We start from the raw sequence: 15,299 nt of genomic DNA on the forward strand, positions 1-15,299 counted from the left end.
GTAATTTTATCTTTTCGGATCGGGCAGAAGTGAAGATTGAATTTACAGTACGTAAGTTACTCTTTTATAGAGTAGGTACAGAATTATTTCGACATGAGTTACTAGTATGAAGAACGAAACTGGTAATTGGAATTAAATACAATAGTATATAGTGCGATAATATGCACATTAGAACTGAAGCCTGTATCGAAATGAACGGCCACCATTTAAAAAAATGTGTTTAATCCATATTATGATTATTTTTCAATTTAACTTCATTCTCTATATTGTACGCTAATGTGCTGTAGACAGTATAATATACACTGCATAATGAATACGTCCGCATGGACAGCTCAGTTCGTGAGTAAAAACACTCATTGTTAATACAGTACTGTATTTTGATTAAACAAAAACATAATCAAAATGATCAAACTCAAAAGCGCGATATTTCCTGGTTTACGTAAATGGATGAACTACTTTTCTTCCCTCCTATACCTAGTAAAGTGATTTGTTTGTATATTACGCCAGTATCATCGAACTCCAGTGGAGGAAAGGGATAGCAAAATGCGTTTATCCAGAGGTATAGGCAAGTTAATATTAAAAATGTTAGTAAAAATAAAATGATGTCCCTGTATATCCCTTCACGCTTTAAATGAAATATATTACTGTAGTTTAATTCTTAATACAGTATACTGTACTATAGTAAATTCTTTGCAACTTTGAACTACAGCACATAAAACTGAAAAAGGAAAATACAGTACTGTGCCATGCAGTTTTATTCTAGGTGTACAGTTATATGCAGTACTGTAATTTACAGTTTTCAACTTAACCTTTACGTTCAGGTGCCATGTCTTTCGAAACAGAACAACTGATTGGAGTGAAGAGAATAATCCTACTATCCCTATCATGTGTCGAATACAATTTCACGATCGCGGAAACCTTGGACCCATCGGACAGGTTAAATTTTATGATTTTGTTTATCCACCCACTTCCAACTAACAAGGGATATCCAGCTGGGCTAGTGGTAGCCTACGAGACCCTTATTGTCTTCTTTCATGTTAAGGAATTCCTGTACAGTTCTCAAAACTAAATTTTCCATTTTTGTAACACATTAGGTCTTGAAATCCAAGTTCTGTCCGTAGTCAGGAGGTAAAGCTTTAGGACTGTGAAACAGCTGTCCGTGTCTGAGAGTGTCCGTAAACGAGTTTAATTTATCATTATTTCTATATTATTTCAGTTCGGACATAAAAATCTGTCCGTATATGAGGAGTGTCCGTATCTTGGGGGTGTCCGTAAGGAGAGGTTTCACTGTACTTACATAAGTACTGGGTGTTCAGTTCAAAGTGTGTCATGGCTCGCTGTATGCCGTCATGTGGCTAGCCGATGAGCCTAGAGAATTCAATCTTCCTACACTTCCGCAGAGGCGTATTACCTATGTGCCAGAGAAGTTGCCTGGCAAGTACGGCGTTCATTCCGAAGAGCACTTACCGATACGTACGGCAACGCCTGTAGTGGCAGGAATGTGAACTGTTTGGAAACAGGTACTAAGGTGAGTTTTTTCTTACTGTCGGGATATGGGGAGAGGGTTAAGACGATTACTTACGTATTTGTTGACATTAACTTCGACGGTCAACATGGACACGGAGTATTTGATTTGTGTTGTGGAATGTTACCGTACGCAACCGATGATAACAAATACCCTGCGTACGACTTCCCGCGCAAAACACAGTTCGAAAGAGGTTATGGTAGCACACAGACCGTACAGACCGCCATCTGTTGCGACGACGTTCAAGTTTTACCGTACACGTTTTCAAGTTTATTTCTTATTATTATTTTTTTAATATTTTACAATTTTTACCATTTTCGTAAGCCTATCACTTGTGAGGTTTTTTTTTTCTTGACGTTTCCCCTTCGCTTTTTCATATGAAATCTCTGTTTTTTTTTTCGTTTCTATTTTTCTGTTTTCCGTTTTCCGCTTTCTTAAAGTAGTACGTACACAACACCCATGCCCAAGGCGGGACTCGAACCCACAACCTTTCGGACCAAGCGATAGAGACAAGCCGTGTCCCTACCGCTTGAGCCATCCAGGTCGGCAAGTTCAGACTGAACGCCTTGATTAATAGGCAACTTTTCTGACATAAAAGTTGAAACTCGCTTCAAATCTCTGACTCATAGCAGTGACGTCATGACACAATTTGAAATGAACACCCAGTATATCTATAGTGTGGTGTGATAAGATGGATTGAAAGTAATAAAACTAAAAAAAAAACAACAACAACAAATTATACAGTATAACTTTTTGGTTCTGCATACTTTATTAATTTTATCTTTCTACACAATTATTTAGACTTCTATAATACTGTACAAACATTTCTCAATTTGCACAAATATAATTTTTCATTTGTGCATTTTTTCGACAATTATTTATATTCTAGCTTAAACCTTGCCTTGTACTATCTAATTACCAGGAAGTTTCGATATTTGCGTACTTTCATTACGTTTCAGAAAGTCTCGGAAGAGTAAGGACTAAACGAACCAAAGGGATTAATCCTTAAATTAGTAATAATGATGATGTTGAAAACGAATATCGAACTTACTGCAATCGATCCAAAATTAGTCACGTCAAACAACCTACTCGCAAAGTGTTCAGTGCTTTATCTATCGATCACCGAGTAAATCCAAATGCATGAATTGTATTTGTTGTGTTTATTTTGTGATCGTCTAAAATATCTGGGAACTCGTAGTGTTGTTTTAGAATCGTCCTGTACAGCAGAGTGAAATTTAAACAGCTCTGTTTTACTTGAGTCTGTCACAAGCAATGCCCGTATGCTATACGAAAGCTCGATGACGGGGATTTGCGAGTGTTGAAAGCCAACCTTTGCTCTTTTGAATTCTCTGCAGACACGAAAGGGAATGTGCAGGGAGCAATGAGTCACTTACTGTCAAGTCAGTGGAAGTGTACGTACCCTGTGCGCCTTCTCGCCCGCTCCCGGGCCAATTTCGCACGTCGTCTCAAACAGCAGATCACCAGCAACGCCAGAAGAGGGAAGCCCAGGATGCAGGATACAATCGGGATTACAATCGATTCTGGAGACACTGCAACAATCACACCAGCATTAATGAAACAGGGGAAAGTTAGCTGCAAGAAGATTTACGCTTCATTTTTTACTCAGGAGAGAATCGAGCACTGATATTTAGTCAGCTGTCAGAAGACAGGTTTGAACCTCATAATTTACACGAATAAGGGATCAGTCATAAGGAAACTAAGCCAGGAGATATGGGGTAGAGTGGTCAGTTCCTTGCCCCCTCCATTGCATACATCACTGATCATACTTCGTTCCATATTTACTTATTTATTTATTTATTCATTCATTTATCTCCTGAAGGATTCCATATAAAAGTACTGAATTCCTATGACGGAGCTAGTAATAGTAAGAAGTCCCTAGCTTTAGCACTGATTCCCAAGCCGTCGGATACAGAACAGGGACATGAATGTCTTACCAGTGGGGTAGATGAGGATGGTAGGCCTCTTGTTATGGGGTGCGGCGGCCGGAGAGGGGGGCGTTACCCCGGTCTCGCCCTTGCTCGCCATGCCGCTCACCTCGTCTGGCGTCACAACCACATTCCAAGCGTCTGAAATGTCTGAAACAAAGCAAATATACTCTGGACTCGTTGGAATAGAAAGCAGAACACAATTCTGAAAACTTTATCTGCGTCAGAACTGTTTCGATATTTCAAAGATCGATCCACCCATCTAAAGCATCATATTAAGGGTATATAATTTAAATACCATTATAGTTCAACTCTGAAATGATGTCAACCACTCAGAAATTTATTTTCGTCTTCCTGATCCTACTTTTTGTAATAGAATGGGGGTGTGTGGGTTAGTACGAAGATAGTTGTCGTGCCGTTAAGTTGTCTCTCGCGCTGTGTTACTACCCGATCGTATATAATATAATCAATTACTTACATTTTTAGTATTATATTATACTCGTATGCTTTTATGATTCTGAATTATTACTCTTTTAATACTTATTTCATTTCATTAAGGCTACACGCGTGAAAAAAAAAATAAAGGCACATTCACAATGATAATTAAACATAGACGTAACATAGGCCTAAACACAGAAATTTAAAAGTCATGTTGAAGTTAAAGTTCAGATAAGTTGAATAATATATGATAAGAAAAATTATATTACAATTTCAGTCAACAACTTATCATATTAGTACAAGAAACAAGTTTTGTTACAATAATCACATTATAATTCTTGGTAGTATCCACGAATATTTTCGATTTTACAAGAAATCATCAGGTGGAAAAGCAATAAATTAGACAAATTGAACACAAGTGAAATATAAAATATAAAATGCATACATAATGAATAAAACAGTATAGGAACATTATCATATGTCAAAATATTACAACGACTTATAAAATTCAATGATAACGTGCATTCAATGGGTGATGCATATAGGCCTACAAATATCTTTTGGGTTCTTAGTAAAGACAATAATATAAATGTAAGATAGGTATGAAAGTAAAAATTAAATGATGCCATATTTTGATGGTAGTTGAAAACTGATGTTCTATGGAATATTTTATCACTCGGGTCGATGTAGTGATTAAAACATGATGTTGAAGATGGAGCGGAGTCAGATGCAAGTCAACTCATCGACACGTTACATGGCTTGTGACTGATCCTACGTACTATGAGTTGACTAGAATGTATAAATAATAAACAGTTTTATATCTCTCCTGAAAATTTTGGAGAAATCACATACGTGGTATTAGATCTAGGCCATCGATTATATATTTGTATTAGTGGCCTGTGCAGCAAATGTTGCAAACTAAGTTCATTAGACGTTCAAATAAACATTTTTCAGATTTATTTTCAATGAAGAATACCAGACATTCGGAAAGTTATTTGCTTCCATAACAATGAAAAATACTCTCTCTCGAGCCAATACTGAAGAGAACCACGCATATAAATATCTACACCACACCGCCATTAAATATATGAAAAAGACCCAACCCCACTTGATTAATAACTATAAAAATATTTGATTTTAATAATATTATTATCTTACGTAAGTTTTATAGCTTTCAGTAACATATATTATATTATATATACTATATAGCTGCCACTCAGTAAAATATAGAAATCAAAATCTAATTTAAGTTATTCTCTACATATACTTATATGACCCCAAAACGTTTCACTTTCATATCATAAATATAGCATTAATATTGGTCTTCTTATTGGAGCTCGTGGTGTGATTCCCAAGTTCTTTGAAAGCTTCAGGAAGACTTTTGAACTACCACAGACACTTACTGCTGACATCATAACTTCAGTTTTGAAACGCTCTTGCCAAATTCTGAGTCATCATATTCACTCTGTTTAATTTTTTTATTCACTTTATAATTCATATATGTTTATTTTAATTTTCATTCTACAAAATTTATGTAAACATTTAATATTGCAAAATTCATGTAGGAGAGTATACTGAGTCCTTCTGGGCTACCTCCAATGGGAGGCAGTTATCTTATCTATGTATAATTAATGAAAAATAGTCACATAATGGCATTAACTACAATAATATTTCATTTCTAATGGTAATAATGTCATCAAACCACCTCAAGTTTTGTAGTTTTTAATATCCAATACACAGCTGTACCCAGAAAATTACACACCACAGAATGGAACCTGTAAATTATTTTTAGTAAGTTAAGTTTTTAATAACCAATTTAATTTGAGCTCTAAATATGTCAGCATTCTTGCAGATCATGGCCTTCGTGTAATTTTGTTTACTGTAGTATGTGTTTTGTTTTATTCTGAAATGCAACACGGCCGACTTGATGCTCGCTTCGCTTCTCCTTTACAAAAAAGCGAAGGGTATATCAAGTCGGCCGTGAATGCTATTAGCTAGTTCTCAAAACTGACGACAGATGAATTTTGGAAAATAGGAAAATTATGTTTAAAAATTGACATTTCACTGAAAACTACTATTTTTCCGAAAAACTTTGAGTTCCAAACTTCAAAATGAGGGGTCATTTATTAAAATCCGTCCAGCCATTTTCCCGTAATTTCCATTACCAGTTCAAATTATATATATATATATATATATATATATATTTGTGGGATAAAATAATTATAATCGATTGAAAATAATTATTTTAGTTTACAACACAGCCCTATGTTTAAGCTTTAATTTGGTACCTCAATGAAGTCTACTTTCTGTCCGTCGGAACGATAATAAATGTCGGAAAATGTGAAATAGAACACTGAAGATGACGTGAGATATTGAAAGTACAACGCGATTATATTATAAATGCTCAACTAAGTATGACATTATTAAGATAATGGGCACAAATTATATATTTTTAAAGCTAGGAAGAAATTATCTTCCAGATGAGACAAACACAATATTTAGCAAAATTTTTTAAGAAATCTGACATTTCTAGAGTAATGCATACCTTATTTCCAGCATATTTTTAACTACTGCAGATGATAGATAAAATGACGGAAATGTGGAGTGTGTTGGTTGAATGGAAGAGGAAAATGGGAGTAGCCGAATAAAATCTATGCAGATTTCATCACGACCTAGTCGGGGCTCGAACTCGGGTCACGTCGATGGAAGACCAGCACACTAGACTAGAGCTACCGCTGTGATAATGCTATTTAATTACTAATTCTGTCTGGTGCACTCAGATTGGAAGTACTGATCAGTGTAATAAGCAGCAAATCTGTTTGTCAATACTTTAATAGTCGTAGATTAAACACAGTATGTAAGTTATAAAACGCCACTATGTACTTTGAGGATCCCCCGAGCTCAGCTTCGTGTTTGTTCGTAACCAATATTAGAGCGATGCTCTCTGATCTCCAATAGAAGGCACGGTCTATGACTAATCAGGGTGGGTCTCGAGGTTATATTAAAGTGGAAGCGGCGCAAGGAGAAGGAATCCTGGATATACAGTGAGACCATAAGATATGGGTATTTTAGAAAGCTTTTCCGATATTCGATATTTATAGTATATCTTATACAAACGATATTGCACCCTGGAGCAATGCAAATAGTTGCTGCATATCTATGAGAACTCAGTTTTAAACTCTAGTGGCCACGAAGACAACATTGAAAGTCAGACATTCCAACTGTAACGTGCACGATGTGTACTCGCAACTATTCACGTTATTATTATTATTATTATTATTATTATTATTATTATTATTATTATTATTATTATTGCGGGTTTAGAATTGAATGGGTTACATCAGCTGCTTGTGTATGTGGATGACGTGAATATGTTAGGAGAAAATCTACAGACTAATAGGGAAAATACGGGAATTGTACTTCAAGCAAGTAACGGGATAGGTTTGGAAGTAAATCTCGAAAATACAAAGTAGTTATATGATTAAGTCTCGTGACCAGAACATAGTACCAAATCGAAGTATAAAAATTGGAAATTTATCCTTTGAAGAGGTGGGAAAATTCAAATATCTTGGAACAACAGTAACCAATATAAATGATACTCGGGAGGAAATTAAACACAGAATAAATATGGAAAATGCCTGTTATTATTCGGTTGAGAAGCTTTTGTCATCCAATCTTCTCTCAAAAAGCTGAAGGTTACAATTTATAAAATAGTTATATTACAGGTTATTCTGTATGGTTGTGAATCTTGGCTCTTACTTTGAGAGAGGAACAGAGGTTAAGGGTGTCTGAGAATAAGATGCTTAGCTTTGGGGTTAAGAAGGATGAAGTCACAGGAGAATGGAGAAAGTTACACAACGCAGAACTGCACGCATTGTATTCTTCACCTGACATAATTAGGAACATTGAATCAAGACGTTTGAGATGGGCAGGGCATGTAGCACGTATGGGCGAATCCAGAAATGCACATAGAGTATTAGTGAGGGGCCCAAGGGGAAAAATACCTTTGGGCAGGCCGAGATGTAGATGGGAGGTAATATTAAAACGGATTTGAGGGAGATCGGATATGACTGTAGACACTGGATTTATCTTGCTCAGGTTAGGGACCAATGACAGGTTTATGTGAGGGCGGCAATGAACCACCAGGTTGTCTAAAAGTCGTAAGTAAGTAAGTAAGTAAGTAAGTAAGTAAGTAAGTAATAATAGAGTGAAGATCACCATGCGAATTTGACAGGTTTTCGTTTCGGAATGTGTCGTAAGATCCAAACTTTGAATATAAATATGATGATAATGATGAAGAAGACAGTAATGAAGATAGGCCCTGATGATGGTGACGATTTTTTCTCTCCCTCTTTTTTAATTTTTTTCTTCAGCTAGAGTAGCCTACCTAATTGGTCATACAATGTGCCATGCGATATATTGTTCTGATTTATTTCCTGGAAGATGATAATGGAGAATTGTTCAGAGAAACAAATAGAAGTGTCACAAGAAAGACTTCGTATTTTCTTCCTCTTTCTTATTATTCTAGACTTTAAATTTATTTCTCTTACAATTATTGCCTTCTTTGTATTGATCTCGGCGGAAATTGAACCCATGTCGCCGGTATGGGAAGCCATTCTATCGATACGCCAACTGAATGAGAATTTTCAATTATGTGGAGACTTACAGCTTGTTAAGGGGGGTACGGAGGAGTTATCCACAGCAAGAAAACAGTATTACGAAGATCGTATTTTTATCCGGAACAATGTTTACTAATGCGCGCTCTTCTTTTTGAAGAACAGAGGATTTCCAGATCGCCGAATAGAGTCAGGATATTGCTATTCACATAAACTTCATCCCTTCTGGGATTTTATTCCCTTCTAGAGGGGAGTGATCCATGAATTAGACATGAGTGGTACTTCCATCAATGGAAGACAGTTTTGAAGGAAAGACATTAAAATAAGTGGTCAAATTAAAACAACAATAGGCTATAGTAATATGCGTTACAATAGCGGTGTGTTGAAGTTTTCATGTTCGAGGAAAAGTTTGAAAAAGTGAAACGTAGTTGAGCTTTTTTAATTTCCGAGAATTGAAAGAAAACATACCGCTCGTGTATCGTACATTATTTTGCGCGAAGATCGTTTATTAGATACCTGAACGAGGAATTTCTAATTAGTTGCAATGAAATCTCCATCTTGGTTTCTGTTCAATGACGGCAAATTTGCAAAACAAAAATATCTTTCTTCAACATTGTTGCTTTAAAATGTTTTCTGTGTTTACTATACTCCAGTAGGCCGTGATATACGTCTGTCTTTTTTTCCCCCAGTCTATAAATGCGAACTTAAAACAAACGGTAAGGTTATGTAATGATTTATTTTTCATTTTAATATTTTAACAATATTATTTATATAACATATTGCAGTAATAACATCGGCAAGTTGATCTGTTGATTTTTTCACGGCTTCCTTAATGTTACTTGCATCACGAATCTAGTAACTTTAGTGGAGTTGTAGAGTTTACTTAATTTTTGCAAATATTTAAAAACAATAATTAACAGTGCAATTTAGGCGAAATTGCAGTGGTAAGTTTCCAATTTATAATTATTACTATATTGAACGTCTCTAAAAATAATATGTTAAAAGCCTAAAGCAGTAAAATCAATATGTCACTTAAGCGGTAAGAAGAGGGAAATTGTTATGTGTGTTAGGTTGGGAATACTGAATGTTGAATTTTACATTTTCCGCGGATTGGTTTTGTGCGGAAACCAAGCAAATACGCACGATCTCGCACGAAGTTTATTTACATTCTATACTTTTTAGAAATGTCGATGAAAATAAAGTTTCACACTGAATTAAAGAATGAATTAATATAGTTTAAAGTGAATGTTAGAACTGATAATAGCGAAAGAAATATATTAAAATTGAAATCATTTCTTTAATCTGTTATTTAACGTCGCTATATCAACTAAGGTGTTGGCTAGTGTCCGTAGAATTGGTGATAGCGAGATGATGATGATGATGATAATAATAATAATAATAATAATGTGTTATTTTAGCTGGCAGAGTTAAGGCCATAAGGCCTTCTCTTCCACTCAACCAGCCTTAATCAATACAATACATATTTAAATTACGAATATTTACACTACAGTTAAAAGGTTCTCCAGCAATATTCTTCAGTTAAGTTTTAACGACTAGTAGACTACATATTTATTTAAATTTAGATAAACCTATAAGGTAAAGTAGTAACTTAATTTATGAGCTAATTTAATTCAATCAATTATAATGAATTTGAGATTTGAGATAGCTAATAAAATGATGAAAATTAATTTAATATAAGCTTAGTAGAACTATGTTACAGGGAGAAAAAAAAATATATATAGATCTAAAATATATTTCTATAATGAGAATATTAATGTAATTGCCATTAGAGGATTTGTAAATCTATTTAGAGAAATTAATGATAATAATAAGAATGGACAGATGTTAGTGTCATTATATGTAATAAATATTAATCAGCAATTAATTTGTTAAGTAAGAATTTATGTAATTTTGACCTAAATGAAGTTATTGTCCAACAACCCCTTACATCACTCGGTAGCGAGTGATGGTATGTTGGAGAGATGAGATTGATAATTCATGGCAAAATGCCTTTTTTATTGGATGGAATTACATAATTATTTTCATAGATAAAATTTGATTTGGGGTAAATTAAAGTGATAGGACCAATTTTTATTTTGCCTAGTTTGCCTTTTTAGGGTGTTTCTTACTAATCCAATAATAAATGCCTTTTTTTTTTGTCAATTTAAAGCAATATTTCCTGTTTATTTACAAATTTATAATTAATTGTAATGTAATGTGTATGAAATTGAAATGTATGAAACAATGACACACTTCAGTAACAATAGTAAATAAAAGTAGTTTATTTCGGTGCTTAATCTGCTAATAATCGTGCTTTAATACTTTAATACAAAAATATGTCATGTCTTCACGATACCAACAATCAGCTTTATAATTTTAAATATTAAAGTCGTTCTCATAGAAGTTATCACGTAGCATTTCCAATTGTTTGTTTTTATATTTTCAAATCTTGCTGTTACAATTTTGTGCTACACGTGTTTATTATTGTAGGAGAAAGGAACAGTCAGTTATTGTCGGGTGACAGAAGGTATAAGATCGGTTAGCTAGAATGCCTAAATTCAGTAAACCATTGAAAAGTAAACTTCATGCTTACGCTAATGAATTTGGTGCCCATGTGTTTTCAACTGATGGAACAGTTTTGTTATGTAAGGTTTGTGAAACGACAGTCACGAAAAAAAAAGCATGTGTCAACTACGAAGTAAAAATGTGAGTTATGTTGATATAATTAAAATTTATTGCTAAAATATCTTATGCTTTTTTAAAATTTATAATGCCTTTTTCAAAATTCATTGTGCCTTTTTTAAGTGTTTATTGCCTTTTTTGCCCGCCTATTTTAACTTTATAAATGCCTAATCATCCTGGCTCTAACTATGACATTATCTGACATTCGTCTTACAGTTCAGAAAAACCTAAGAAAAAGGACAAAAAAAATATAATTAGTCCAAACGAATAGTGAATTAAAAGTTTTAATGCATTGCCAAGTAGGCTATACAATCATTGTTACGTTGCCAAATACGATGAAATAAAGAGTATTTTTGATACTGGTACAATGTACCTATTAAAATACTGAATTAGGGGAGAGTCGGGTAGTATCGGACATCGGGTAATATCGGACAGTGAGTTTCTTTCATCTACCACACGATGATAGTACCTGATTGACATGGTTACGTTTCTGTGATGTCGCATAGAGAAACGTAACCTTGTCATTCAGGTACTACCATATGGTGGTAGATGAAAGAAACGCTCTGTCCGATACTACCCGACTCTCCCCTAATTGTCTTACCATCTACGTTCAAATACATTTTCCCTAGAAATAAAACAATCTTTCCTTGCTCTTATACGAATAAGATACTAAAAAACCTATTTTAAGATTTTATACCCGTTTCCAATAGCATCGATACCTAAGAAGTGAGTTCGAGCATGCGCATGCGTACAGCGATTTCTCTCAGACGCGCTGCACACCAGAACGATTCGATGCATATCTAAAGGTCGTAATCGATATACTATAATTATTGAATAGTGAATTGTAGAAACCCCACATGTCCATTTGAGTAGATTTTTCAGGAGGCACAAAAATGATTATTTTCAAAAGCGCTTGGTATTTTGAAGTTAATACTTTTTTAAAGCATAATAATAAGTCCTATTGTTCTACATACATTATCTTTAATTTTTTCGCTATTATTTTCTGAAAAAATAAATTTGAATTTCCTGGACATACGAGGGTCTGCACATCACTATTAATAACTATAATTTTATTTCTTCAAAACAGTATTTAGATGAAATCGGAGAAGGATAATTTTTTTATCTTATGAAGAACTTTAAATATACAGGGTGTCTCAGGAGGAATGTAAAATACTTCAGAATAATGTAGTTTGGGTTAATGTACATCGATTTAACCTGATCTACTTATGTCCGAAATGTAACAATTAGAAAGTTAGTGATGGGCAAACTTTTAAATGGAGAGAGGCATTTAAGACATATTTCTACGTTTTATCACGTTGTGATATGATAACATTACTGAAAATTAAACCATTATTATTATTATTATTATTATTATTATTATTATTATTATTATTATTATCCTGAAATATTTTACATTCTGTATAATTAAGCCAAGAAATTAAAAAAAAAAACACAAACAAACATATGTGACGAGCATATTTCATTCTTCAAATTCCTTTAATACTATAAAATACAAAGAAGAGCAAAAGAAGTAGTGAATCTCCAGGCAAAAGAAGAAAAAACCCAGAAGGAAAAAAAATATCAGTCTGATTTTAGACCTGTACTGATAACAATGACTATATGATAATAAAGGAAGTTTATACCCATCCTACATTATAAAGTCACAATCTATCCAGTATATCGAATTTGCTGTAATTTGGTTCAGAGAGTTGGTTGCATTACAGGAAGTTGGAAAGTTCACAAGTTCCTGTACGAGTCCACTCGTAGCCTGGAGGAAGAACGTGTTATGATATCTTGACCATTGCAAATCGAAGATGGAACCATGCTCGTTATCCGGGTTACAGTATTTGAAGTGGATCTTCTGAGGAACTACTTTCTCCTTTCCGCGTGTTACGCTGGGATAAATCGTGGTCGGAATAAGACGAGACCTGCAGATAGAGCACGCTTGACCTGCCTTTTCTTATATCTCGCTTTCAAGTCCAACTGAAGTTCTTTTCCGCTTCCAAGAGATGTCTGCGCACAACTATTGCAACGAATATGATTTTCAGCCAGATATTCGTAATATCCATCCCATTAACCTGTTCTCTGCCATTAGAATCTCTTAACAAGCAAGACTGAAGGACATTTCCCACTAGAGTCTGCCGCTAAATTGTTCAAAAGCCATGGCGATGTGTTGGTGAATGTCACATTCGTCTTCTTAAGACGGTTGGCTTAATTAATCCAAAGGTATCTGTTAATATAGTATTAATAATGATAATAATAATAATAATAATAATAATAATAATAATAATAATAATAATAATAATGATTTATTTTAGCTGGCAGAGTTAAGGCCGTAAGGCCTTCTCTTCCACTCAACCAGCAAAAAATATATATACATATGCATGAACTTACAAAGAATTCAGCAATTTGATTTAGATGAGAGTTACATGTATACAAGAGTTATTTACGAATTAAACAACAAAATACTGTGACAGCGACGTGAGATTCGAACTCACGACCAGCGTCCCGCAAGAGAGCAGATCGCGCGTGAGCCGACACGGGCTCCACGGAGCACTGAGGGACGGCGCGCAGCGGAGAGAAGAGAGGGGAAAGGGCCTACGCGGCGAGGGAATTTGCGCGCGCATCTGGTGCTGGCAGAGAGAAGAGGGATCTGGATTGTTCTCTGGACACGCGTGGAACTTTCCAGGCTACGTCGCTGTGGTTATAAAAGAAGAAACGCGAGGGAACTTGAGCAGTTTTTCAGTTTATTCAGCCATTCAGTGAGTAAGCTAGTGAACAGAGCAAGCCAGCCAGTCTTGTGTACCGGAGTTCGACTTAGTGTGCGTCCGCAACTGTGTCAGCATCCGAAGGCCTGAGTTCGAGCGCAGTGGACCGTCTCTGAAGGTCCGTGGTTCGAGATACTGTCAACTCTAGTGACTGAGCTAGAAGAACTGTGAACTCAGAACTGACAGTTCTGATTTGTAAATAGTGCTTTGTGAACATTAGCTAAAATTAACAGTTCATTGTTGTTCGTAATAGTCCAAGTAAATTGTCATTGTCGTCAGTGGAGTGCTATAACGAATACTGTGTGGAAAGCAAATCATATTGTTAAGAATAAAACTACATTGTTGTTCAGTAATGAAACGTTACAATACTATGAACTATTAATTAAACACTGAAATAAACTGTGTAGCAGAATTAAACTAAAATACATAGAATGTTAATATATTTCAAATTATATTAGATAATAGAACGAGATTATTATGAGACAATTTTGAAAATACAGCACAATCAAGATGATGTCTAAAGAAAAAAGTAACAATGTAGTCAGTCATAGTTTAAATCAGTATGATTGGAGTGAAATGCTAATAAGGTTATCTTTTAAGATGTTTTTAAAGGTTTGTATTGTCTTGCAGCCCCTAATACTTTGTGACAAGGAATTCCATTGTCGCGAGGTGGATACTGTAAAAGATGAGGAATAACAAGATGTTCTATGAAGAGGTATACTTAGCGTGCCACAGATAAGTGATCTGGTATTTACGTCGTGGTTACATTATAGATAAGAGAAACGAGACGAAAGGTAATTTGGTGTTAATGTTTAATAAAATAATACAGAGTGTCCATTTCAAACCTTTACAGCTTCACATGTAAATTATTGAGACACATCTGGATGCGGTATTCTGCATGTTAATCAGAAACTGTCAAAGTTTTTTATATACCTCTACTAGAAAAATCAACAACCAAATTTCTTGGTTTCCATATTAATAATACAATAATTTGGAAAAATCATATCAAAGAAATAACCCCCAATTTAGCTCAGCATGCTTCGCAATTAGGTCGTTACAGCAATTTTTAAACAGCAGTATCTTAAAGACAATATATTTTCCCTATTTTCATTCCATTCTGTCCTACGGAATAATATTTTGGAGAAATTCTGCAGATAGTAAAAATATATTCTTATTACAAAAAAGAGCCATTAGAATAATAGTTGGTGCAAAGGCTAGAGAATCATGTTGATTATTCTTTAAAAAATTAGAGATTTTGACCTTAACAAATCAGTACATATACTCTATAATAAAGTTCCTCTTATGTAATAAAGAAAATTTTCCA

The 15,299-nt window shown here is 34.5% G+C and overlaps 1 protein-coding gene across 6 annotated transcripts in view; it reads right to left on the reverse strand.

The window, feature by feature from the left end:
- LOC138709488 (uncharacterized) overlaps positions 1 to 15,299 on the reverse strand; it is a 967,551-nt gene that overhangs the window by 35,176 nt on the left and 917,076 nt on the right. For all 6 annotated transcript variants that reach the window (XM_069840291.1, XM_069840292.1, XM_069840294.1 and 3 more), the window contains 2 exons: positions 3,481 to 3,621; positions 2,946 to 3,075 (listed from right to left, as the gene is read on the reverse strand). In XM_069840291.1, the coding sequence (XP_069696392.1) occupies positions 2,946 to 3,075; positions 3,481 to 3,571 (221 nt within the window). In that variant the 5' untranslated portion in view covers positions 3,572 to 3,621. The remainder of the gene's footprint in view (positions 1 to 2,945; positions 3,076 to 3,480; positions 3,622 to 15,299) is intronic.

Source organism: Periplaneta americana, chromosome 11, assembly GCF_040183065.1.
Source record: "Periplaneta americana isolate PAMFEO1 chromosome 11, P.americana_PAMFEO1_priV1, whole genome shotgun sequence".
Classification (NCBI taxonomy): Eukaryota; Metazoa; Arthropoda; class Insecta; order Blattodea; family Blattidae; genus Periplaneta; species Periplaneta americana.